The sequence below is a fragment of the Vulpes vulpes genome, chromosome 12, assembly GCF_048418805.1.
Source record: "Vulpes vulpes isolate BD-2025 chromosome 12, VulVul3, whole genome shotgun sequence".
Lineage (NCBI taxonomy): Eukaryota > Metazoa > Chordata > Mammalia > Carnivora > Canidae > Vulpes > Vulpes vulpes.
In genome coordinates, this window is record NC_132791.1 from 130503802 (window position 1) to 130531584 (window position 27783).

The 27783-nt window shown below is 42.6% G+C and overlaps 1 protein-coding gene across 4 annotated transcripts; it reads right to left on the reverse strand.

Annotated features, from left to right (window-relative positions):
* Window positions 1–27643, reverse strand: BIRC3 (baculoviral IAP repeat containing 3). Of its 4 annotated transcripts, XM_072729945.1 has the most exons (10): window positions 27353–27643; window positions 26849–26929; window positions 11638–14627; window positions 11445–11544; window positions 9772–9850; window positions 6913–6961; window positions 5074–5316; window positions 1254–1508; window positions 829–870; window positions 1–713 (listed from the first exon to the last, which is right to left on the reverse strand). In XM_072729945.1, exons 3-10 carry the CDS (start codon window positions 12488–12490, stop codon window positions 520–522), a joined length of 1815 nt encoding a protein of 604 aa, XP_072586046.1. In that variant the 5' UTR covers window positions 12491–14627; window positions 26849–26929; window positions 27353–27643; the 3' UTR covers window positions 1–519. The 4 variants fall into 4 exon arrangements, with proteins under 4 accessions (XP_072586046.1, XP_025862535.2, XP_025862532.2 ...); XM_026006750.2 differs by lacking the exons at window positions 26849–26929; window positions 27353–27643 and adding an exon at window positions 18390–18499; XM_026006747.2 differs by lacking the exons at window positions 26849–26929; window positions 27353–27643 and adding an exon at window positions 18289–18415.
* Between the last annotated feature and the right edge of the window lie 140 nt (window positions 27644–27783).

The following is a 27783-nucleotide window of genomic DNA, read 5'->3' on the forward strand; positions in this document are numbered from 1 at the left end:
TAATTTTGATGGCTTTATTAAAATGTTCTTCACAGAATTCTTTGCAAAACCACCAAGTCCCTAAAAAGTCATCCAACAAATATCAAGACCTACTACATATAGGACACTGATCAAGAAAGGCAAATAATCTGTGCTCCTGTTTCTTCATAGGACTCCAAAATATTTAAAATTCTGAAAGCTTAATTCAAAAATTTAAACTTCACTTACGATTTCAGTAGTGTTGAAATTCTGATTCAGTATCATGCTTGTAGTGCTCTGTCTTTTCCCACTTGAACAAAAGTCTATCATTCTAACATACATATGGCTCACATGTTTTAGCTATATATTTATATAAAAGTTCTGAGTTGCAAAATAGATTTAAAACATACATATGGCTCACATGTTTTAGCTATATATTTATATAAAAGTTCTGAGTTGCAAAATAGATTTAAAAATCTTAAGGAAACCAACCATTCCAGAGGTCAAAATTATAATACATTTAATCCACTCTTTCTAAATTAGACAAAGTCTTGGGTCTTTTCAGGAAAGAAATGTACGAACTGTGCCCCTGACTGTGCCTCTACAAATAGGACATTTTCTTAGGGACGGGGCACAGTCTCTGCACACCACCAGGTGACCACAAGGAATGAACACAATAGACACTTCTTTGTCCATGCACACTTTACACGTTCTTTCTTCTTGTAGTCTCCTCAATTGCTCTTCCACTGGCAAATCTAACAAGAGAAAAGAATGGTTAAGGAGAGGCAACTTACTGCTGCTTCTCCAATGAAAAGCTAAGAAAATAAAACCAATAATTTGTACTGGTTTAAATTATTAATGCTATTTTACCTGAGATGTCTTCCGTGGGAATATACTTTCTATCCTGTTGTACTAAGGGAGCAAAACAAAAAGCATTACTAATAACAAGTAAGGCTAATATTGAGTCACAAAATATATTTTTTTAAACTAACAGTTTAGACTCTAGCCAAATGCTATAAATGACCATCATCATGTCAATGCAACAGAACTCTTTCACCTTTTAGATCGAATTATTTTCAGTATTTATTATTTTCATAATAAATAATTATTAAGAGCATATTTTTTAGTTGAATTGAATTGAATTTTAAGTTCCAGTGACTTAGCATACAGTGTAATATCAGTGTCAGGTGTACAGTGTCGTGACTCAGTTTCCATGCACCACCCTCGCTTGTCACATTAAGAGCATATTTTCAATTGACCTAGAAAGTTCCCCAAACTAATTGCATAACACTCACCAAAGAAACGCTTGTATAACATGGGGTCAATTTCTTGCAGAGAGTTTTTAAATATGGTGACTGCAGAACTTCCCTTTACTAACACGGTATCGATCAGCTCTCTTGCTTGTAAAGATGTCCGTGCCTTCTGTTTAATAGAACTGTGTTCTTGCTCATTAAGCACCCCAGCCATTAGGAGACTGTCCAGGATTGGGAGCACGTAAGTCAAATGTTGGAAAAGCACCATTTTGTTCTTCCGGATTAATGATACATCATCTTTATAAAAAAGAAAACAAGCATGAACACGTTCCAACTCTGCTCAAAGGCTTCCTTCCACATATACACATAACTGAATGGAAAACCCTCAAAATTCATGATCCATTGGGCACCGCAGGGGATGCTAGGTCCGGGGGTTCCAGGATGAGCACCCTGTCTGTCATGTGTCCCTTCATTCCATGCTCCCAGCAGCCACAGAGGGAGGTGCCAGGGCCCCCACTTAGCAGAGAAGGAAACAGGCTCATGAGGCAAGGGAACTGCGCAAGGACACACAAATGGAGGCAGTCTGGTGTCACAGGCTGTGTCCTCAGACATTCTGAACAACTGCTCAGCCTTTAACCAAGTCAAAGTCAGAGCCTGATCAAACTAAAATTCCAATTCAACCTAGTCAACTTGGGGAAAGATAAAATCAAGAGATTAAAAAGGACACAAAGTGTATTTCTTCAATTATCATCCACCTGTAAAATTTCTTCAAAATTCCCATTTTAAGATGAAATTTTAATTATTTCTCATATTAGATTAGATATTGCCATTACCCAAATTTTTTATAGTAAGTGGGGAAAGGCACCAACAGCATGTTAAAGATTAAATCCTACTTGTCAGGTGATAACTTTCTGTCCATAGGATCATTGTATTTGCCGCTGAGATCCAGATTTTGTATTTGTTGGTAAAATATTTTATATTTTGAAACTCTGCAATTTTATTATCTCCTTGGACTTTAACTTATGAATCTAAGTTTATTCATTATTACACAATTTTACCATGATCCTTAAGGCTTTTTCTATGAAATAACTAATGACAGAAGTGTGGCTGTCTAAAAAAGAATTATCTGGGGGAAGATAATGTTAGATTTTTGAAACACTGACTCTGTCAAGTAATAGGAGATAAAAACAGAACCATTCAATAAAAAATAAAAAATAATACCACTTAGTAAAATAGTCAAGGTCAAAGATACACATTTTGAAGATAACTAGAGCTCTGAGAGTAAATGGGAAAAGGAGAAGGGCCTAGGTGGTATCTACATAAAGTACCTGCTCCATAAACAGCTGTCGAGCAAATGAGCCATAGTAATGTAAGGAGCAGAAGGAATAGAGAGGTCATGGCCAGAGGGGTTAAGAATTAGAATCTAATACATTTGGTGAAATCATCTAATAGAGAAATACTGATATACCAGAAAATGAACATATAATTTACACTTGATGTTGATGTATATTCATTTTTCCATCCGAGATTTCTTTTTTTTAAAAAAGTTTATTTATTTATTAGAGAGAGAGAGAGAGAGCAAGAAAAGGGAGGTCAGGGGGAGGGGCAGAGGAAGAAGCAGATTCCCCTCTGAACACAAAGTCCAGTGTGGGGCTCAATACCAGGACCCTGAGATCATGACCTGAGTCGAAATCAATAGTTGGATGGTAATTACATTTTACTTAGACTATTGTAATAAGTTATCTGAAATCCTTAAGATTTCTTAAATCGTATTGCTAGTGGTTGAGCAAAAAAAGACTCATTTCAAAGTCATAGACTATTCTGGCTTATAAGAGGTAAAGACTTGAATATACCTTTGAAGCATATTATTCTTTTGCTCTGGAAATGAAATCCTAAACTGCCTCTTTATTTACACACCTGTCAAGAAATTATTTACCCGCTGTTCTTGGAAAAACTATAAAGTCATCAGTAATCTCAATGAAATATTTTCATTTATTCATTAAAGCAATATTTCTTGAGCACAGACTATGTGAAGACTGTGTGCTGGACAGTGTAGACATAACAGAGAGTGCAGATGCTACAAGATCTTTTTGATGATGCAAATTATTGTATTGTTGATTGCAGACCGTTGATTTTCTTTGAAAGAAATAACAAGTGTTTTGAGGTGCCTGGGTGGCTCAGTTGGTTAAGTGTCTGTCTTTGATTCAGGTCATGATCTCAAAGTCCTGGGATCCAGTCCCAAGTCAAGCTCCCTGCTGAGCAGGGAGTCTGCTTCTCCCTCTGTCCCTCCCCACCACTCATGTTCTCTCTCTCTCAAATAAATAAAATCTTTTTATAAAAAAGAAAGAAATACAAATGTTTTATAGCTGGATGGCTTTAGACTTCATAGGGTCTACAAACAATTGTAGAGGTGGGTATTTTCTTCTTCAAGGGATGATGACCAACAACTAAGATGGAGAAGACCACTGCAAGGATACACAAAGATGAGCTTGGGCTCCGTTGCTGTTCGTGTTGGTGGTTTGCAGAATTGAATAAGTCACACTTAGGTAAAGGCAGGATCTGTTTGTCCAGATTGGCCAGAAGACAAATCCATGTAAGGAGTAGGCTTATCCAAACCTGGAGTTGATGATCTGCCAATCATCTTTGGCAGAAATAGATCCCAGATGGCACTGGACAAAGTTAAGGGGCAAACTCTCTGCCCTTTCTGGGCTTGGGGGTATTTGGGGGAGTGAGCTCTCCTAAGAGAAAACATGCTTGGGAATAACCTAGTCATTTGTGTAAAATGGTCAGAGCTATATAGCGATGAACCAGAACAGATGCTAGGCAGAGAGATTCTCGAGGATGCCTTCAAGGGGACTAAGAGAGACCCAAACAGCTAGAGTTGTCGACTGTTGTCCATGATGTAAACACTCTGCTGTTATTCCCAAATCTCTAGTAGAAGCTTCTGAAAAGTTGCAGTTTGCTTTAAACTATATTGAAAAGACTTATGGATCTGGTTCATGCTTGTCAAAGAGCAGCAAAGGAGAGAGGAGCATTTCTGTTTGTCTAGGCCAGAGTAATGACAGCATTCAGAGTGACCAGATGGGGATGGATATGCCTGGAGGAAGAGAGTCTTGGTGAAGGGCCACAGAGCAAAGGCCATATAGTGGCAGACAAGGCATGGAGGGACATGGCTACCTTGTCTTGAGAGAATGTGCAACAGTGTCCTCACCCTCCCCTCAAGAACAGAAGGACTCCCTTAGTTCTTATATTGGCTGGCAGGAAACATAATCATAATTTGTACATTAACATGTATTATTAATGCTATAATAATGTCATTGGGGGAGCACCTGTGTAGCTCAGTGGTTGAGCATCTCCCTTCGGCTCAGGTCGTGATCCCAGGTCCTGGGATCGAGTCCCACATTGGGATCCTCGCAGGAAGCCAGCTTCTCCCTCTGTCTATGTCTCTGCCTCTCTCTCCATCTCTCATGAATAAATAAATAAAAATCTTTAAAAAAATAATAATGTCATTGCGCTGAGACACTCTGTGATGCTAATATTAAAATAATTGTCCCTGATCCCACCCTGATTTGCAGCAAAGGAGAGTGAGCCTGGGATCACAAACAAGCCTTGATTACATATGCAGTCAACCGCTTAGAGTAAAAATATAAATTAAGAAAATGCTTTCACTCAATACATACATTTTCCACTGACTAATGAGCAATTCAAATACAGTGTAATGTAAAAGAAAAATTCCAGAATTCAAATTGAAAACACTAAACATAAAACTTGATTGCCCTGACAAGGAGTATACTTTTAGTGACTTACACATGGTGGCATCATATCCACACAGAGACAGACACCAATCAATGCAGATATGTACCTGATTCTCTGTTTTCAGCTGCTCTTTCTTTCTCTTCCTCCCTTATTTCATCTTCCACGTGGAGTAGGTCAGACACGATCTCATTAACCGTTCGGTAATTCTCTCCAGTACTCAGGATCTTACTCTGCACAGTCTGCCTCACCAGGCTCCTACTGAAGCCCATCTCCAAGGCGGCCATCACCACCGGGGTGTTCATCATGACTGCATCCTCTGAATGGTATTCTCCAGGTCCAAAATGGACAACTACATGGAATAAGGGATTTTCCACATGTTGGGAGAGTCTGTATATCTTTTGAATTGAAAGTTATTACATTTCAAAAACATAAAGCCCAGAACATATAGGCATTGTTTTATACTAACTTTGTTAAATTTAAGATAATGATGTACATGTTCAGTCACTAAATAAGAATATGGAATAGCGTATTATGATAGAAAATATGCATTACCAGGCATAACTATGAGTGGGAGAAAGGAACAGAAGTTTGGATATCACCATCCACTCAGCATTCTTTTCTCCCTATGATGAATGAACAAATGAGCTTTCTAAATCAAGCACGTGTCACATATTTTTCAGAGAGGCCACTGTCCTCACTCATGCCATCACTGCGGGGCCTCCTACCATGCCTCTCCTGTCTCGTTCCTTCTCAGCAATGCCACCAGAGTGGCTTTTCACAAACACAAATCCAACTGTGTAGCACTCCTTCTGAAATCTCAGCAACAGTTCCATTGTCCTCACAAACGTTTGACTGTGGCTCATAAGACGGCACACGATCTGGGCCCCACTCACCTCTTCAGCCTCATCTCCTACCACTTTCTCCTTCACATGCTATGCTCGAGCCCAGAAGTCACAAACTGATGGCTCTTGGGTCAGACTCTGCCTGTGCAGCGTTGATCATTCAAAGAACTCTGCTTCCTTCGTTTGCCTGTTCACAAATCCCACCTCTGCTCGTACAGAATTTTGTTCAGTTCTTCAAATGTGCCTGTTCTTTTTTGTCACTTAAGACTTTCACAGGCTGTTCTCTCTGTCTAGAATATTCTTTTGACAAATATTTTGACAAATATTCCTTTGTCATCTGGCTAACCCCTACCCTTCCCAGGTTTTCTGTGCTAAGACGAATACCTCCTCTGGAAAGCCTTTTCTCATGTTCCAAAGTCCGGGTGCATGGTCCTTCATGCATTCCCACAGCACACCATGCTTTACTTTTCCATATCCCTTTCTCCTACCTGTGTACTTGTCTGAATTCCCTGGACTGTTGGCTCACAAGAGCATGAGTTATGTTTACTCTGTTCTGTGTCCTTTCCTCAGAATAGCAGTCACACAATAAATATTTATTGAATTGAATTAAACACTAGATAATAGAGTAGAACAGCCTGTTCAAATATTGGTTCAATCACCTTTTAGGTTTAGCCTAAAAAGACAGGTCATTTAACCTATCTGAGCTTCAGGGTCCCTCTTGAGGAATAGGAATAATATTTTCTACTATCTTCATTTTATAGAAATAATATGTGAGCGAGCTAATGTCAGACTACCTGTGTTCCCACAAGGTCTGAAAATGAGTGTGAGGCTGGATGCATGTGGTCTGTTAAAACGACATACTCAAATCCCACCCTTAGATGCCATGGCTCAATATGATAGCTTTAAAGTGGAGACCAGAAATCTGATTCCTTAGGCAATTATGATGAGCACTAAAGTGTGAGAAATACAAACTTAATGAATGTGAGAGTGCATTATAAAGTATAGAGTGTCATATGGTACAATAATATGACCACCATCAGCTTTCCGTCTCCAGAGTAACAATGGTTCTATTTAAATGCAGTAATTATTGTCATTATACTTACTTGGTGACTCAGTATTTTCATCCTCTGTGTTGTCTGAGGTAGATAACAACTACAGGAAAAAAATTGTAAATTAAAATATAAGTCTCAGCCTGTCCATTACAATGTACATGAGTCAAGAAAGCTATTTTATTCAATTTATTGCAGACTGACTTGCTTACAGGCAAAATGATTTTTTATCTTGAAAGCAGTATTTTGTTTATATTCAACAGTTATTCTCTACACCATAAACTATACTTCATAGAATCTATATTCGTGAAGGCAAGAAAAGGGCTATATCTTCTCAGTAATCTATGAGACAATTATGGTCTGCCTTTCATCCCAAACATCTTACATTTCCTGGGTCATCCTTTGGAATAAGTTGGACCCTCTATCAGTTCTACTAACTGTGGCTGAAAAGTGTTTGATCCTCAAACTATTGTATAAGTTCTCATCTGCTTTTCCAGGAAGATTATTTCCCATTCAGCACTTTCATATTCTACCACTCTCTTCTGACCTGACAAGTTTTTGCTTGAAAAACCTCCTCTAGACTTATAGGGCTTCTTTTATATGTAACTGTCTTTTTCCTCCTTGCTTTTAAGACCCTCTATCACTACTTCTTGCAATTTTAATTATATGTGCCTTAGTGTGGACCTCCTTGGGTTGATTTTGCTGTGGATTCTCTCTGCCTTCTGGATCTGGATTTCTGTTTCCTCAGATTCAGGAGGTTTTCAGCTATTATTTCTTCACATAAATTTTCTGCCCCCTTTTCACTCTCTCCTCTTCTGAGATCCATATATTATAAATATTGTTATGCTTGATGGAGTTGCTGAATTCCTTAAGCCTATTCTCATTTTACATAATTTTTTCTCTCTCTTACTCAGCTTGATAACTTCCCATTACTCTGTCTTCGAGGTCACTAATTTGTTCCTCTGCTTCTTCCATCCTGCTGCTCATTTCATCAAGAGTGTTTCTCATTTCATTTATCTTTGCTATCTTATTCTGTATATCTGTTATGGGGATCACTCGTGCCTTTTCTCAAGTCCAGTGAGGATCCTTATGATCATTACTTTAAATTCTCCATCAGGCATGTTACTTATATCTGTTTCACTTGGCTCTCTTGCTGTGGTTTTGTCCTGTTCTCTCATTTGGGACATAGGTTTCTGTCTCCTCATTTCAGTCTAACTCTGTCTGTTTCTATGTATTGAGAAAGTCAGTGATGTCTTCTGCTCTTCAAAGTCATGGCCTCAAGAAGCAGAGATGCTGCAGTGCCCTGTAGTGCTATGTCCCTCATTCCCCAGGACCCGGCCATTCAGAGTATCTCCCATGTGTGTTGTACATGTCCTGCTGTTATGGCTCAGCCACATTGGCCTTAAGTCCAGTCATCTGCAGATGCTCCCCTTGCCTGTTGTGGGCAGTTTTGTCCCCATGGGGTTTTTAAGCCAGTCTGGGGCCACCTTGGGTTTGAGGTGAGTCAGACTAGGCACTCACCAGAGATGCAGAAGCATTGAGCCACAGGGTTCTTTCCCTATGTTGTCCCCTGAGAAGCTTGCATTGTTGGGCTGAGCCTGCAGTCTACCTGCTGTCTGCTCCCAGCCCAAGGCTGGAGCTGCCATCTGACTGGTGTGTGTGCTTATCTTTCCCTCTTCCTGGAGAAGGAGTCACTTTGGGGGGGGGAGGTGGCCCCTGTTGGGGCTGCTTGCACACTGCCAGCCTGTGGCTCTGGTTTGGATGAGCTCTAACCAAGAGTACATTGGATGGAGTGCATCCATAAATTACAAGACATAGTGTCAGCAAGATTTGTGCCAGTCTTCCGGTTGAAGGGGACCCCCAGCACCAGGACAGAGGCAGGCCCGCTGGAGGAAGTGGTACAGTGTAAGCAAGTGAGGTAGTGAGTGTCAGGGCCACCCTGGCTCCCACTGGTGGCTATGTGTTTATGCTGAGGGGGACCTGCCAGCTCCTTTGCTCCTGCAGAGTTTCCCTCCATGAACTCTGAGATTCATTAATGACTCCGTCTCCCATACACCCCAAGTGTTTTTCAAACTGCTGCTCCTTATACCGTATCTCTGCAGGCTTTGTCTTTATGAGCAGGGACTAGGTTCCTCTCACCCACTAGTTGTCCCATTGCTGAGCCACTGATTTTAAAAGTTCCAAGTTTAAGTCCCGCTGGTTTTAAGGACTCACAAAATTCAGCCCCTCTGGTTTTCAAAGCCAAATGTTACAGGGCTGTTCCCTGCGTGGGCTCTCTGGTGTGAGGGTCTGTTTTCTCTCCACTCTCTGTGCCTGTGGCTCCTTCACTCTCGTGGATGGCCCAGCCCACAGAGCCTCCACCCTTCCTACCCTCTTTGATGTGGCCTCTTCTCTATTTAGCTGTGGAGAGCCTGCTCTATCAGTCTTCCAGTTGTTTTCTGGGTTATTTACACTGATGTGAGTGTTACCTAGTTATATCCATGGGATGGATGAGATGAGCCTAGGCTCCTCCTACTTCACCATTTTCCCAGCAATCTCCTCCCAGGAAGATTAGAAAGAGCGATACAATTCTTTCTCAAGTCTTTTAAACAAAAATTTGCGTAGTAAAACTATTAAATACTGCCATCCCAACCAATTTTTTTCCTCAAGTAATTTAATTTATTGCAACTTTATTAAAGAAATACTTAGAGCCATCCCTCACATATTATTTTTTAGGACGTCTTGAATTCTGAATCTGTTTTTATCCAAAGAATAGTTCTAAGACCATGTTGGGTATTTTTAAAAATGAAATGTATTTTTAAAACAACTCTTATCTTTTCACTAAATTGGTGTACTACTCTCTGTAATTATCAGAAAATAATTTATCTGTTGTTAACCAATGATCTAAAAAAAAAAAAAAAGAACCATCCCTACTTGTTCAAGTAGATGAGGGTAACTGGCTTGAATCTGACTGATGAACTCTTGTCCTTTGATGCGTATCAAGTACTCACACCTAAAACATAAACAAAATTAAGTTTGAGGGGTTAATTTAAATCCCACCATCTGTAGCCTGTTAAATATTTTGTGTGAACATTCATTTCACATACTACAGTAAAGGCGAGATGCCATAAGCAAGAGAGCCTGCATGGGCTGTTCTGCTGTAGCCGAAGCTACAAGGGTCATGAGATGCTCAGTCCTCCTGGCGGCAAGGTAGGCTGCCTCCACTGAGAGCTCCCAGCTGCCCTCTTCAAAAGTTTGAAGTCTGATATAGACGCTCTGAACATTGAGCTGAGGAAATAGGTAGAAGGCTCTCTAATAAATGACACTGTTCACTCATAAGGTTTGTAGGTTTAAAAGTTAACAATATACAAAGAGGGACAAGAGAAGTAATGACGAAGGTGAACATATTTCCTAATAGGTCAGGTCTTCACAAGCTGGCAATTCCTGGATAATACACATCACAGTTGACCTAAAGCACAAAATGAACCCCTCACACTACCAAAAGCAAACTCACCCTTCTTTGTATATATTCACAAAATCAGCACCATGGAAGGCCAGCGGCACTGTTCAAAAACATCTGTGTAAGGGGTTCTTCCTAATCTTTGTGAGTTTTGAAATCTGAAATATTTGGGGCACGTAAAGGTGCTATAAATAGAGTATGATACTAACAATTTACGTTAGGAAAATACATCAGGATACTGAGTTTAGTAAGCAACATTAAAAACACCAAAAGTTTTGACCATGCAAAAATATAATCATAAGCTACCTGATTTCAATTTAAAAAAGGAGAAGGTAAATAAGTAAAGAACAATCAAAAGTGTAAGAATTGACAATAAAATGCTCTGTAGTGATCAAACAGATGAGGTGGGTCTGGATTTACCCCGACCCTCATATTGAATATTGCGGCCTGCCTGGTGCTTCTGATTCTTTGTATCCAGCTCTGCTTTTCCTGTCTACCCATAGCACTTGCTATCTCCTGACATGCCATGTAACTCATTTATTAAGTTTTTAATTAAGTGTATGCCTCTCTTGCTATTAAATTCACCTATGAGACCAAGGATTTTGGTTTTGTTCAACTGAGTGTTTTAACCATCGGAACAGTCCCTAGCCAAAGACAAGCAATTAATATTAAATGTTGAACAAATGGAAATAAGTCCAAAACATAAGAATGGCTGAAAAAAAGTTTCAAAACAGTATATATAATAATATCTAATTCATGTATTCCTATCTACATTTATCTGTATGTGTACATATTCATGAAGAGATGTCTTCAGGGATAGTCATTAAAATGCTAACTGGTCCTCTTTAGGCAGATTTCTGGATGTTCACATTTTTTTTCTGTACTTTCCTCCAGTATGTGATTTTCGTCCTATGATGAACATATATCATTTTAAAATAGATATCTATTTTTTCATTATACAGAAAAAAACCTACACCTCTATCTTCCATTGAAATAGTTCAGTGATTTTTCTAGGTGATCCATCCTAAGTTTATTCACAAGTGCATCTTTGAAACAGAGTAGAGCAACAGCTTATTCTAAGGGAAACACATATAACCTATGTGATGATAACAGCAAACACTTGCAAAGAGAGTGCCAAAGCAACAACCTGGGAAACCACTTGGCGTGCTCCACCCATGGGTCGTCTCCAGACTCCCAACACCGCAGTCCACCGTCACAGCAGAAGCACTTGACATCATCACTGTGACCTACAATTAATTGCGGACCAAACTGATGAATACATATAATATGCTCATTGAAAATGTGTGAGATGAAGGCTGACAACAGAGGAAGTGTCTTACCCATGTAATAAAAACCAGCACTAGCAAGCTGCTCAGGGTGAACAGGAGCTCGGGGTGGCCAGTTACAGAAGGTTCTGGAGCGGGCCGCGAGGGTTTGCATGCTCAAGTTGGAGGCTGTATATCTCACAGTGGCTTGAGGCTGACCTTCCACAAATGGGCAGTCGGGAAAGTGTCTCAGGTGTTCCGACAAAGCATCATCATCCGGCTCCCAGTTGCTGAGCTTCCCACCACAGGCAAAGCAGGCCACCCTGTCCCCGGGCCCCACATAGTAAAAGCCGGCTCTGGCCAGGGCCGACGGCAGTGGGAAGGCCAGGGGCCAGCCCTGGAAGGTGCACAGTCTGTCCTCCTCGCTCTTCATGGTGACGCAGGAGGGGCCTGCCCTCCAGGGGGACATGGCTGGACTGGGTCTGAAGTCGACAGGGTCCACAGGGAAGCTGGTGTAGGATGCGCTGAAATAGCTGCTGCGCTCCAGGCCAGGGGATTGTGCATGTGTGGACCTGGCCTCCGACGAAGGGGCAGGGGGCTGAGAGGCAGCCCCCACCGTGCTGACTGCACTGAGATTCTGGATAAAGCTGCAGCTCGGGTACAGGTTTCTGTGCTTGCCCGTGGGGCTGTCCCCAGCCTTCCAGTTGTCTAGCATCAGGCCACAGCAGAAGCACCGGACCCTGTCCTTGGCGCCCGTGTAGTAGAAGCCGGCACGGGCCAGGCTCCTCTCGGACACGGGGACGCCTGCGGGGAATGTGGAGTATGTGGACATGCGGTACAGTTCACATGAGTGGTCGTACTTCAGTTCGAACACAGGGCTGCTTCTCAGCAGATTTGACAAGAATATGCTATTTTGTACTATGTTCATAGTGAGGTGGACAGGGAAGGAAAGGGACTAGCCTTTCTCGGGGGAGGTAGTTTTGTGCACGGCTCTAGATTTGGGTTGGTTTTCACACTAAGTGGGACCCCAGACCAGGAAACCTATTGACCCGTGCCTGTGCACGCAGGGCTTCGGCGTGGTGAGATGCTGGTTCTACACTGACAATTACGTACAACCACACCTTTGCACCATCTTCATACAGCGGCTCAAGCATGACAATACAGCACCTCAAAGAGAATCAAAACCCTTCACAGGAGCATGGAGCCCTGTAGGTCAGCAGGTGGCCCTCAGCGTCTGCGTCCCCCCGGTGGCCAGCGCTCTCATGGACGCGTTCGACCAGTCTGCAGATAAAACATGGGGCTTAGGCAGCTTGCTTGTCTTCACGGTGGAAAGTTATGCTCTGAAAGTCCTCTACAGAAAAAAAAAATTCTAACTATATTTTGCTTATGAAATTTCGCAGCCAGAAAAAGAGAAAAAGCCTAACACCTACCTCAAAAGAAGAATGCACTACCGTATTTCCCTGATTCTAGGATGCACTTTTTAAATATCTCTGTCATCTTACAACTAATAGCATATAGCATTTTAATTAGCAGCATTTTTATTTCCAAGAAGTATGTAAAGTAATGGTATGTCTTATAATCAATGACATCTTAGATGCAATGAAATACAGTATATGTCAAATCTTGCTCAAGTAATTTTTTTTCCTACAATAATTTTAATGGGGAAAACAAAACAATCTAGAAACTAACTAATCTAGCCTAACTAGGAACAGAATTGGCTGATGCATCTTAAGGCCTGCTTAAAAATTTACTAAATAATAATTACTTTCCACAGTCCGGAGCTTGGTTGCTGACTCAGTGATTGCACTAGAACTTAGCAAATTAAACATTCTATTCCAAATAAATTATCAGAGATGAATGCATTTGCTCAGATGGTCTTTTGGGGCACAGCTTTGTGCCGAGAGACAAGACTAAATCTTCTATTCTGATGATGGATTTATTTTTTAAAAGAATCAAAATTCAGAGTGCTGAATTTGTAGGCTAAGATGGATAATCAAATTATACAAATTTGGCTTTAGTCAGAAATAATTTTACAGACAGCATACCGTGAACCAGAATTTATCATAACAAAAAATAATAATAAATTTACTTTGTCACAGTCTACTCTTTTTGACAGAAACCTTCTAAAAGTTCAGAAACCTCTGTTATGACTAGCTATTTGTAATATTAGCAACGACCGACAAACAAGTCATGGTGAGTTCCCTCGCGGGGATCCATGTCAGGTCCACCAACACTGGGCCCTCTACTCCAAACTTTCAATGCTTTATTTCCAGGTGGCATGAGAAACGCGTCTCCATCCCAGCTATGATTCCCTCAAAGCTAAGCTACTATGTCTCACTTTGCTTTGCTTCTCTTTGCTACAAAAACCTTTCTGGTGCTAGTCACTGTCTCTGTGCACCTTGTCTCTGCTAACTCTATTCATTTCCCAAAACCTAACCACCTCGCCATCATTCTCACTGTTACCCTTCTCAGAGATCACACCGCATTTGAACAAATGGAGTTTGGGATTTCTCACATATGGACATTCACATACATGGCTGGATTACCAATCAACCATGCTAAGGTGTCACTGTCTCTCTACACATGTCATACCACGATGTCTTGTCACTGTGGAAGGCTTCCAACCCATCAGCTGCCTCACCAGCATGTTTCTCTACTTTAGCGGAGGGGTGAATATTCTCTTTGTTCTGGATAACTGCCACTATTTTTAGATCTTTACTAAACATGAGTTCCTTATTTCTATTCTGCACTGCAGCCCATGCTTCAACAGTATGTTCCAGCTAGAACCACTTCCCCCTTAAGTCCACAAGTCAAATTCAGAATTTAACATCATTATCACTTCCTTGACACAACTCATATCACTAGGTCGTGCCTTTTAAATTAACATTCTTTGGATACCACAAACGCCAGTTCACTATGGAATTTGTTTATTCATGCACAAAACTACCTCCCGGAGATTAGACTAAGTCCCTTTTAAGGTTTTAGGCTTCCATTTTGAAATGTTCTGATTTATAGAAAAAACTGGAAAAAGTCTAAAGTAGAATGGTTCGCCTCTTTTGTAAAACCTGTTTTAAAAAAAGAAGGACTGTTTTAAAGGTCAAATGATTCACAGAGGTGACAACACAACGATGTCTTTAAGATTTTTTCCAAAACAGAGCACTAGTACTTGAGGACAACATACCAAGCACACACGGTCAGACACCACAGAGGCCAAGGAGTCCCAGGGGACACCAGCAGCTCAAAGCAGCAGCCAGTCAGGGGGTACGATGATGTCCAGCATGCCAAATTTGACCTTAGCACTTTACTCATTTAACTTTTCATTTTTTAAAATTTTTTATAACTTTTCATCTTGACATTAATTTAGACACAGAGAAAAGTTACAAAAGCAACAGAATCCCCACATACGCTGTACTCAAGTTCTCCCCAGTTAACATGTTATAGAACCATGGCACAACCGTAGGTGCCAAGAGACAACCTGGGATACAAGGCTGTTTGCCAACCCATGTGCCCTGCCTGAATCTCGTGTTTTCCAGGTAAGTTTTTCTTGGATCACAGGTTTTTTTCCTTTAATGTTCTAATTAATTACTAACATTTGTTTAAAAGTAAGAGACATGACAGTCTAGATCCTCAGCTCCTTCTGAAAAACCAGACTGGCCACAGTGGGACTACCCCTACATGGGGATATCAGCTCCCTGTGAGCAGTGGCCTCACCACTTGGAGAGGTACATGCTCCCCCCACCATAGCACAATGACCAATTCCCAAACCCACACTTGTCATTTGTCGCTGAACTGACACTATGGTTCTTACTGTACAATTATGAAGAAACTGAAATTGTTCTAATACCTGTGTCTGTCAAAAGTAACAAAAATGCAATATTCTCCTTTGTGGAAGAGGAGAATAATGCTAACATTAAGATATGTAAATTAAAAAAAAGATATGTAAATAAAGTATGCTTTTGTTTAAAAGAGACACCCCTGATCTGTTCATTTGTGTCACTCGCCTGTCCTCTGCACATTTGGGACTGTGAACCCCCTGTGCAGGTCTCATGCTGGAGAAATGTGGATGTGGACACAAGACACACAGACACCTCTAGAAAGGCAGGTAACAGTTTCTGATAAAAGTACAAAAATACTCCAAGATGCCCATCCCGCATCAATTCCAACTCTATTACCCACTTCCACACACAGACCTCCCAGTGCCACCAGGGGACCTGCCATCTCGCAGGCTGGGGCTGGCACAGGCTCTGCCACCCCATCACGGGTCCCAGGCCCCCATGGCTCCCGAGCCCACCGTCCTCTGCAAGTCTGACACCTTCAGGATCCTCCTGGCATGTCTCCCCGCTGCCCCCAGCTCAGCTCTGGAAGTGAGCTCTGCCTTCTGCACCCCGCAGAGACCTCAGTGAACAGCAAGTCTTTCACACCCCAAATCCATGTCTTTCTCCATCAGAATCCTGCTCCCCAACCGAGCCCCTCCCTTCTTCCTCCTCCTCTCTCCGCACTTGCACTCGTTCTCCAAGATACCAGGACTGCTTCAGTGTGTCTCAGTTTCAGAGTGAGAACAACACTGAAAATCCTCTTTCAACCCCACTTTCTGTTCTGGAAAGTACAGTGGACTCTTGAACAAATCAGGGCTGGGGGTACCCATGCCCTCTCCCCACACTGTTGAAAACCTGGCTGTTGACTCCCCAGAACTTAATAAACTATAGCTGACAAAGATCCTTACTGAGTACAGTCAGTGAATGCATATTCTGGATATCATGCGTGTGATGTACTGTATTTTTACGACAAAGTCAGCAAGAGAGAAGAAAATGTTAAGGAATGCAAAGGAAGCTATATCTTACATTTCTGTACCCTATAGATCGAAACCACTTGTTTCATGTGGATCCACGTGATTCAAACCCTGTTGTGGGCAGCTCTGGTGGCTCAGTGGTTTAGCACCACCTTCAGTCCAGGGTGTGATCCTGGAGATCTGGGGTCGAGTCCCATATCAGGCTCCCTGCATGGAGCCTGCTCCTCCCTCTGCCGGTGTCTCAGCCTCTGTGTGTGTGTGTGTGTGTCTCTCAAGAATAAATAAATAAAACCTTTAAAAAAAAAAAAAAAACCTGTTGTTCAAGGGTCAGCTTTACTTACCTCATTTTCTCTTCATAGCCAAGTGAACGCAGCAACATCTACAGCTAAGGCTGCCTACTACACCTTGACTTAGCCAGCGTCACTGAAACTACTGTCAACATTAACAACCCCAAAGCCTTTGTTCCCCAGACCTATGAAAATGTTTGCATCTGACACTGGGGCCCACTTCCTCTTAGAGACATCCTGTTCCAGGGGTGCCTGGGAGACTCAGTCTGTGAAGCATCTGCCTTCAGCTCAGGCCATAATCTCAGGGTCCTGAGATGGAGCCCCAGGTGAGGCTCACTGCTCAGGGGAGACTCTGCTCCTCCCTCTGCCTCTGTACCTCCCACCCCCACTTGCTCGCTCTCTGCCTCCCCCAAATAAATAAATAAAATCTTAAAAAAGAAACGTTGGAGTCCCTTGGCCTCTGGATACCACTCTCTGGGATTCCTTTCTCCTTTCTAGCAGTTTCCTCTCAGAATGGTCAAAGGTCACACCCTTTCTTTCTGATCCCAGGGCTGGAGGGTGTCTCCACCCACTCCAGCACCTGGCACAGCCTCAGCCTCAACCCCGCCCTCCCCCCCCCCCCCCCCCCCCTGCAGCGAGCTCCTTCAGAACAGAACCAAGTTTCAGCTTTGCACCAGCCCAGCCCTGCCAACAACCACCCGGCTCTACACAAGATGTAGACACTGAACAACTGGAGGTGAGCACACCTGACGGAGCACCCCGTGATCACAGCACCCTATTTGCCTGGTATTAAGAACACCAGTTTTGGGATCCCTGGGTGGTGCAGCAGTTTGGCGCCTGCCTTTGGCCCAGGGCGCGATCCTGGAGACCCGGGATCCAATCCCACATCGGGCTCCCGGTGCATGGAACCTGCTTCTCCCTCTGCCTGTGTCTCTGCCTCTCTCTCTCTCTCTATGTGACTATTATAAATAAATAAAAATTAAAAAAAAAAAAAAGAACACCAGTTTTCCCTTAATGACTATAGGGTCTGCTCCCCGATGGTTTCTATCAGGGTTTGAGGGCACACGATCCTATTCAGGTGCCAAGGACGGGAGGCACAACCTTGGGGAAGGAAGCCCCCTGAGCCGGAGCAACCCCAAATCCACGGCAACCATCAGGGCACCTATTTCCTGAGACCCTGAGATTTAATCCTGAAACCCACTCGTCTTCAGGGGGTGGCCATGCACACAACAGGTGTGAACTGGTGCCAGTGACAAGGACTAGCAGACACCTATGGTTTAGCCCCTGCCCGGGGCCCCCTCTCTGACTAAGGAGGTGGGCCACGCTAGGGGCCCCCGCTGCTGACCACCAGGCATCCTCGCCCCGTGCCAAGACGCCAACCTTCCTTCCTCCGCAGGTCCTGCACCATCTCATCGGGTCCTTCCCACAAAGTCCCGGGGCAGACTGTCCCCAGCTCACCTCCGGCTGGCGCGAGGGTGCACACGGGCAAGGGGTCACCGCAGCATCCCCCACCCCGGTCCCTGGGCCTCCGTGCAGACCCTCGCCCTCCACCGTGCCCCGGGTGCACCCCACTGCGCGAGGGCAGGTCCACGCACACGCGCACCGGGGGGCCCCGCACCCACCTGCAACCCAGGGGGGCCCCGCACCCACCTTAACTGTGCCGCGAGGGCCTGCATCCACCTGCCACCCCGAGGGCCCACTCCACGCGAGGGCAGGTCCGCGCACACGCACGCCCGGGGCCCCTCACCCACCTGCCGCCCGGGGCCCCTGGCCAGCGGCTCCAGCCGTGACTTCGGTGGCCGGCTGCCCCCCCCCCGCCCCGGCTGTCTGTTCCCGGGCTGTGTGTCGCGTGCGGGAGGAGGGCGCCGCCGCTTTTAGGGCCCCGCGGGCTGGCCAGCCCCCATCCCCGCCCGGCTCTGCGCAGCCGGTGCTTTCCTTGCAGGACGTGGGGGAACTCCGCAGCGCCGACCACAGCACTTCCCCTGACCCCGGCCTGGCAAGCTCCCCCTCGCCCCCGCCCCGGGGGATTTCCTTTCCGAGGGCGTCCTGGGCCGGGTCACCCCCGCCTTCCCGACAGCGAGTCCTCGGCTGGCCTGGCCGCTGCCGGGGTAGGGCTCGGCTGGAAATGCGAGGTTCTCCTTTTCAGTGCATTTTTACCGTGTGAAAGAGATGACCTATGAGCTTCCTAGATTGAAACCTTTTTTTTTCTTGGTTGGGTGGTTGCTTTTATCTTTGGGGTGGAGCCACTGTACAAGCAGCTTCCTCCTTGGGGCCTCCTGCCCCCATTAGAGGTCTCCGGGGGACCTGAAGGCTGGCACCTGCCACTGCGCCCTCAGCACTCCCTGAGGACCACCTGCCTGCTGGCCGGGGGCCTGGGCGGGCTCAGCTGTCTGTCTGGACCTTCCAGAAAGTCAAAGAAAACTGGGAACCCAAAGAAAACCCATAATATTCCTCAGGAATTCGTCATCCTGTGGACACAAAGCGGGCACCCATTCCATTCAGCACAGTCAGGATGAGTCCGGATACCTTCAGGATTAGGTGGATGTGCCTGCCCAGATGTGTCAGGGCTCCAGCTGGAATTGCGCCAAAATGATTCAGTGACCTGTCACGTGGAGAAGTCAGTCTACTCTGAGCCTGCCCAGTTCAGAACTTTATAAGACATTTCAGCTACCCTCTGACGGGACTGAAAACCTTTGCATGGTCCTTACATACTTTGCATCATGTGCCCACCAAAAGAATTTGTAAAAACTATATTCCTCTGCACATTTTTAACTTCACATTAAAATATAAAAGTTGTTTTATATTTTTGCATTTGCAAAGCAATTGCAAAATCCAGACTAGGTATTTTAGAATAACACTGACCCAGCACTCTTTTCAACCAATGCAGTGGAATACAGACACCATAGCCATTTGATGTCCACCATCATCACAGTTGACACATCAGCTCATCTTTAATAATTGCAAATATTACATCATTGCCTTTTGTCCTTGAACATTCTATTCCCCCTGAATTTTATTTATTTAATTTTAATTTTAATTTTAATTTCAATACAGTTAACATAGAGCATTAATATTAGTTTCAGGTGCCCCCACAGAATTTTAATATATGTTTACAAGAAATATCTTTATAATCACTCATATTTCTGAAACAAATATGTGCATAAACTAAATTTAATTTTTTCCCTGTGATCATAAGGCTCTTAAGTGTTAAAAATGTCTCTTTGATTGCAATATATTTTTTAAAGATTTTATTTATTCATGAGAGACTCACAGAGAGAGAGGCAGAGACACAGGCAGAGGGAGAAGCAGGCTCCATGTGGGGAGTCCGACTCGGGTCTTTAGGATCACACCCCGGGCTGACAGCGGCGCTAAACCCCTAAGCCCTAAGCCACCGGGGCTGCCCTTTGATTGCATTATTGACACTAGGTTTAGTACTGCTTAAGCCTTTGATCAAAACACTATAGATCAGTGGCACCTGGGTGGCTCAGTGGTTGAGCTTCTGCCTTCAGGTTGAGCCTGCATAGGGCTCCCTGCATTGAGTGTGCTTCTTTCTCTGCCTGTGTCTCTGCCTCTATGTCTGTCATGAATAAATAAATAAAATATTTTAAAAATATATAGATCATACATGTTGATACTAAAGATAAAAAGTTAAATTCTACTACAATTGCAATCTTAATAGAGGTTTCAGCTTAATTTGAACAACCTATTCAAATGTGTGTTTGTCAGTATCATCATTACTAGAATATCATGGGTTCAACAGAGGTGCTGTTTCCTTTTTTTATTTCTAAAGGTAAATGTTGGAAACCTTCTCTACATAAATAAGTATAGATAGGACCAGAAAAATGTTATAATATCAATTTTTCACAATTTTTTGAGCTATTGTTTTATACCCCCCAAATCATTTAATGGTCTTTAATTGAAATTTAATTAGTTATCAGTACACAACTCAATTTTGTTTAAATCAGTGACTTGGAAAGCACACACCTTTTGTTCCCAGATCAGGTTGCCAGAGTTAGCAAATTAAATACAGAACATTTAGTTAAATTTAAATTTGAGATAAATAATTTTTTGGTATATTCAGTTCAATTTGAATGTAAATAATCAATGAATAATGTATTGCATGGAACAAACTTATACCAAAAAATTTAATTAGTTATCAGTACACCTGGTGGCTTGGTGATGTGAGTGCCTAACTCTTGACCTCAGCTCAGGTCTTGATCTCAGGATTATGAGTTCAAGCCCTGCATTGGGCTCCACACTGGGAATGAAGTCTGCTAAGAAAGAAGAAAAGAAAAGAAAAAAAAGAAAAGAAAAGAAAAGAAAAAGAAAAAAAGAAAGAAAGAAAGAAAGAAAGAAAGAAAGAAAGAAATAAGAAAGAAAGAAAGAAAGAAAAGAAAGAAAGAAAGCAAGCAAGCCATCTGGGTGGCTCAGTGGTTGAGTGTCTGTGTTTGGCTCAGGTCATGATCCTGGGGTCCTGGGATCAAGTCCTGCATCAGGCTCCCCACAGGGAGCCTGTTTCTCCCTCTGCCTATGTCTCTGCCTCTCTCTCTGTATCTCTCATGAATAAATAAATAAAATCTTAAATAAATAAATAAATAAATAAATAAATAAATAAATAAATAAATAAAGACTGAGAAGTCCTGAGAGGAGGAGGATTTGCACATGCCTCAGACTCAGAGTTGAGACCAGACCTGCCAGGGCCCTGAGTAGATCACTATATCTCCTTGCAACATTTCACACAACTTTCTTTAACTGTTGATTTTTTTAAAAGATATATTTATTCATTTTAGAGAGTAAGAGTGTGTGAACAGGGGGGAGGGCAGAGGGAGAGAGAGTCCCAAGAAGACACCCTGCTGAGCATGGAGCCTGCTGTGGGACTCGATCTCACAACCCCAAGATCATAACTTGAACCAAAACCAAGAGCCAATGGCCCAACTGACCGAGCTACCCAGGCACTCCTAATTGATTTTTTTTTTTTTAAAGAATTGTTTTGCTATAGCAATTCTAAGTTGCATGTGAGCCAGGACTGCATGTACTTTGTTCACATTATTCCAGCACCAGCAGGATACTTGTAAAGAGTGGATGCTCAGTAAATCTCTGTTAACTGACAAAAATGAGTCAGCCTATCTGCCGGTGTCTCTAAACCTGCACTCAATTTTTTAATATTGTAACTGAACTTTTATTTTCCTTCTCACCCTGTGAGTATCCCAAATATTTTATATAAAAACTCCATTTGTCCTTCTAGCACTCACATATTGCCTAAGTATATTTTTCCTCCAATACCCTTTTGGACAAAGAGGGTATCAAGGAAATGCTTGAGGACAGTGATGAGACAGACGCATGGGGCCATTTCTACCTGTTCTACCAGCTTTCTTCCACTGTCCATGTGTAAATAAGATATGAGAAACGTGCTCCCTCCATTCCTGGTTTTGAGATTTAATAATTCTAACCACTAGTGTATTCTCAAATCCTATTATTTAATAATCAATTTTAAAAAATTTTTTCCCTTGAGGGTAAAATACTCTCAATTCCCTTGATGGTAAAATATTTCAATATGATGAACAAATACTCTTTCTTTGGAAGGAATTTCACAGGGTGGAAATGGTATGACACCTTCAGGCCCAGCCCAGTGCTATTTCTCCATAAGTTCTTACATTTTTAGCTAAAGAGATACAAAGAAATTCTGCCCAGGAATCTAGAACTGAAAGCAAAAGTGAAATGTAACAAAGAGGACATACTGTTCTAATTCCAAAGTAAATCTGAAAGTCATTGTGAATGCCGGGGATTTCCTGGCCAGTTGGCAACTTCACAACCTAACTCAAGGTCACAAAGATTTTCTTCTATGTGTTCTGTGTGTTCTTTTAGAAGCTGTCATATTAGCTTTTACCCTTAGGACTATGATTCATCTCTGGTTAATTTTTGCATATGGTGTAAGTTGAGGGTCAAGGCTCATTCTTTTTCCTAAATATTGTTCCAACACAATTTATTGAAAAGACTCCCTTCCCCACTGAATTGCTTTACTGTCTTTGTCAAAAATCAATTGAACCTATATGTTTAGGTTTCTTTTCGAACTCTATATTCTGTTCTGTTAATCTACTCTTCTATCTTTATGACAATACTATGCTGTATTGATCACTATCTCTTTAAAGTAAGCATTGATGTCAAATAGCATTATTCAAACTTTGTTTTTCTTCAAAATTGTCTTGGCCAAGTCCTTTAAATTTTCATATAATTTTTAGAATTGTGAATAACTTTTTGAAAGTTGTTGGGTGTTTGATTAGCACTATGTTCAATCTATAGATCAATTTTAGAAGTATTGACATTTCAATGTTACCGAGTCTTCTAACTCATGAGCCAAGTATACCCCTCCATCTATTTGCTTCTTTAATTCCCTTTTTTCAGTACAATGATCTTATCCTTTATTATATTTATTGCCATGTATTTTGTATTTTTATGCTATTGTAAATGCTAGTTTTTATTTTGATTTTCAGTCAATAGTAGTATATTTAAATTGTGTGTTCAGTGATTTGTTATTAGTGGAAATAAAATGATTTTTGGTATAAGGACCTTTTATCCTGCTATCTTGCTAAATTTGCTTACCGTAGTCATTCGTTAGATTCTTCTGGGTTTTCTTTAGCAAACTATCATGTCATCAATAGATTAAAAACAATTGTATTTCTTCGTTTCCTATTTTAGTCCTTTGATTTTATTCCTTGCTTTGTTGTAACTTGTAAGTTGGGACCTCTAGTACCATGATGAAGAGACTTGATTTAACACCAACCTCTTTGCCTTGTTCTTGATTTCAGAGAAAAAGTAACAAATATAGATTTCTCATAGGTATTCTTTATCAGATTGATGAGGTTTCTTTCTAGTCTTAGTTTACTGATAACTTTTTTTAAAATCATAAATGGGAGCTATGTCTATAGAGATGATCATACAGTTTCTCTGTTTATTCTGTTAATATGGAGAATTGCATTGCTTAATTTATGAGTATTAAGCCAACCCTGAATTTCTAGATAAACTCCACTTGTTCATGATGTCATATTCTTATTATATATTGCTGGATTTAATTTCCTAGTATTGTGTTCAGGATTTTTTAATCGGGGAGGGGCAGAGAGAGAGAATCCCAAGCACACTCCACGCTCAGCACAGAGCCTGACGCAGAGCTCAATCTCATGACCCTGAGATCATGACCTGAAATTGGACACTTAACCCAATGAGCCACCCAGGCATCCCTATGTTTGGGATTTTTTTCGGTAATCTCTACACCCAATGTGGGCTTGAACTCACAACTCCAAGATCAAGAGTCGCATGCTCTATGGACCCAGCCAGCCCCTCTTTGTTCAGGATTTTTGAGTTGAGGGTAGACAAGGAGAGAAATAAGGGGGGAGATGGAAACAGAACAGTTAAGATCCAAGAGAATATGTAGCATCACCAGAACAAACTGTTGAAATCTGGTAGAGAAGGGAAGAACTAATTAAAAGTCAATAGTTTATACACTTAAACATGGTCATGATATGGAGTGGAGAGAATGACAGGATGAATTCTACTAACAACACTCAATGTTGTGAAGTCAGTTTTCCTGGCAGAATTGGGGAGCCCTGACTCCTATGGCAGTGGTCCCACATGCACATCTGCGCATACACCAGGGCAGGTCTCTGGAGCGGGGTGGGCAGGGAGCAGCTAGGGCTGTGGTGGACTGGGGTTCCGGGGCACAGGGAGGTAAAGCCGGCTAACTCTCCACTGGAGGCTAAAGAATGCTCGGTGTCTGCCTGGGACCAGACCAGTCCTTACGGGAGCCAACCAACTGGACACAGGACCCCTTTGCAGGAGCCAGTGTCGGGGCTGACAGTCCCCTGTGCTGGCTGGGAGATAAACCTCAGATGAAGGAGGCTTGTTTAGAGCAAAAGAATGGGGTTAAAGAAGATGGAGCGACGTTGCAGAAGACAGAGCATGTCCAAACAGCTGCCTGGATGCAGGAAAGCCTTGGTGTGGACTGTTTCCCCATTCTCAAAGCTTCTCAGCCGCCCTGGCTCTGTGCCTGCAGAGCTTTGAGTGTCTGAGATCCAGAAACATTAAAAGCTGAAGAGATCAATTCCAGATGCCTACCACCCTCCCTCTACCATTTCCCCCACCGATGAGACCGAGGAAGAGGAACCTAGGGAAAAGCCAGGATTCTTGGGGCTGCACCTGCTCTGTTGTTGAAGAGATGCTATATGATCCCAGCCCTTCTCTCAGTGACACTGGGCAAGGCCAAGGAGACGTGTTCGGCACAGAAGCTCAGGAGGCACTCATTCTCAGGCTTGTGTACTGTTGTCCTGGCCTTGAGCAAGTGCAAAATGTGCATTGATAGGCCTTCCCAAATTGGGAATAAGAGAATTGCTGTTGAAATAGCCTTACAACCTCTGAACTGAATGGGCATAAAATATTCTCCAAATAAATAAATCTAAACTGTGTAGGAAATTGGATGCATACTTGGCTTGGCAAGTCAGGGGCTGGTGGTATCTGAAGGTAGCTGTAGCAGAGGTCACAGCCCGGGGTGCAACTCTGCAGCCGGCTCGTCTGGCTTTGAACTCTACTTTCCCCTTCCTAGTTGTGTAGCTGCAGCAGCATTGCTGGTGCCCATCCCAAGTACCCTTTACCTCCCTGTGCACCCAAATCCCACTAACAGCTTGCACCTGTGACCTACTCTGGAGCATTACCCTTGGTGGATGTGAGTCTGAGACCATAGCTGCTACTGTTGCCTCCTCCTGCTCTTCCCACTGCAGATCCAGTACGGCTGGTCTCCTTCCTTGTTTAGCTCATTCTCCCAGTGGATCCTGCCGCCCTCCTTGGCCACAGCTCTCCTGAAGAGCAGTACATCCTCAATGGATCACGTGGTCCTGAGTCCCTGTGTTAGCTTCTGCTTCTAGAGAGCCTACCAGAGTGGTACCGGGAGCAAGTTATGCAATCTGCATCCATCCATACCTCGGCTGGAAATTCAGTCACACCTCTTAAGAGTGCTGTCTGGATCAACTGAGTTGATACTCGTGAGGTACTTAGAAGCGTGTCTGGCACACAGAAAGAGCTCAGCCACGTTAGCTCTTCTTATGAGACATTGGTGCCATCAAATATAACTATATAGCAGTTCTTTATAATAATTTTCATAATGCTTAATTAGTACAGTTGTTTTAGGGATGATGCTTCTCAGGTCAAGTCAGTGTCTTACTTTTATCATTAGTCACAAGGAATGTGGTACAACAGAGCATCAGTGTTTCAGAGCAACCTGCCCAACTCAAAGCATGATCCATACTAAGGAGAGGAAATACAGAACACATTATGTCCCTCCCCCATGTCCGTCAGTAGAGCAATAATTAAATAAATCATGTTTAGACCATGGGACATCATACAGCTATAAAAAATTGCATGACAGAAGTACATGTAATATGCTTGCAGAAATAAAAGAGAGAATTGAATATAACAAAATGAAATCAGAGAGAAGGGTACACCATGAGAAACTCTTAACTCTAGGAAACAAACTGAAGGTCACTGGAGGGGAGGTGTAGTAGGGGGAATGGGGTAATTGGGTGATGGGCATGAAGGAGGCATGTGATGTGATGAGTACTGGGTATTATACACAACTGATGAATTACTGACCTCTACATCTGAAACTAATACAGTATATGGTAACTAAATTAAATTTAAATTAAATTAAAATTTTAAAAAAGTAAAGAGAATTGAGAACATGAGTAAGGAGCAAGAGAATATAAAAAATAAACAGGCAGATTTGTAAAAGGATAGAATATAAATTCCAGAAACTGAAAAATAATCACTGAAATTAAAAACCTTAATGAGATCATTAAACTGTTAATGAAGAGATAGTGAACTTGATCCACAATCTGTAGAGACTGCTAGACTGCAGCAGAGAGAGATGAAAATGAAAACAGGAAAATAAATATGGAGGATTTGTCTAATTCCAGACCCAGAAAGATAATAAAGACACAGGGGAAAATCCAATATAAAGAAGTAAAGGCTGAGACTTTCCCAGGAGTTATGACTCAGACTCAATAATTTAAGGTGGCAACTGCTTCCTTACACCATAATCAAATCAAATCACCAGTGAATACTCAAGAACAGAGTAGTTCTCAGACATATTTGAAAAGTCCTTTACAACTGCCAATAAAAACCTTGATTTCTTAGGAATATTCTCAAAGATAACTTCGTGGCTCACCTTTCCGGTAAATGTCATCTCTCATAAGACAGAGGAAGTGGTAACATCTGACTCTCATTGTCACCAATGTGGAAGAAATGGCTGATGAAAAAAAAAACAAAAGGACCTTGAGATAAAAAATGTATTGATTTCTTTCTTAATATGGTTGTTGTAGATTGCATTCTCTAGCAAAGGGACCCTCAGATGGAGACTGTGTGCAGGTGGGTTGTGGGACATCACTTTCAGAGATGAAAGCTTTCAGCTCCTAGCGGGCCCCATGGAGGGCCTCCCCTGAGTGCCACCAGCAGGTAGCACCCCTCAGTTAGGGCAGCGAGGAACTTTGTGCTGCAGGTGGATCTGGACAGCACAATGCATTCACTACAATGGCCAAGGAGGGAGGGAATGCTTGCTGTAGTCACACATCTACCCTTGACTTGCAGAACATACATTCCAGAAAGGTTAAAGGATCCAGAAGATGAGTAGCCAGCACAGCATCCGTCCATTCAACAGTTAAGCCAGACTTACTGTTTTCAAACTTTGTACTGAAGTTGGCTGCTGCCTGGTGGCGAGGGTCAATCATAAGTATTTCTTCCCAGTTCCCAGTGATGTCCAGTTGGTAGCTTGAAATGGGCCACAGTAGAAGCATTTGCACCAAGGAAATTGAATAAAGCTACAAAACAGAGCTTTTTACTCCAGAGAGCCCTTTGTTAAACACATACTAGCATAATACTTCACCTCACTTCTGAGCTGATGATCCAACAGAATGTAAAGGTTTAAAATTGTCCAGTCTGCCTCTAGTTACACACACCCATGTATGAATGAAAGGTGGGTTATATACAGTCCTAGATAGTTTGTGACAAGACCCTCAGACTTGCACTGTCCAATGGAAATATGTGAGCTACATATATAATTTAAAATTTTCTAGTAGCCATATTTTTTAAAAAGTAAAAAGAGTG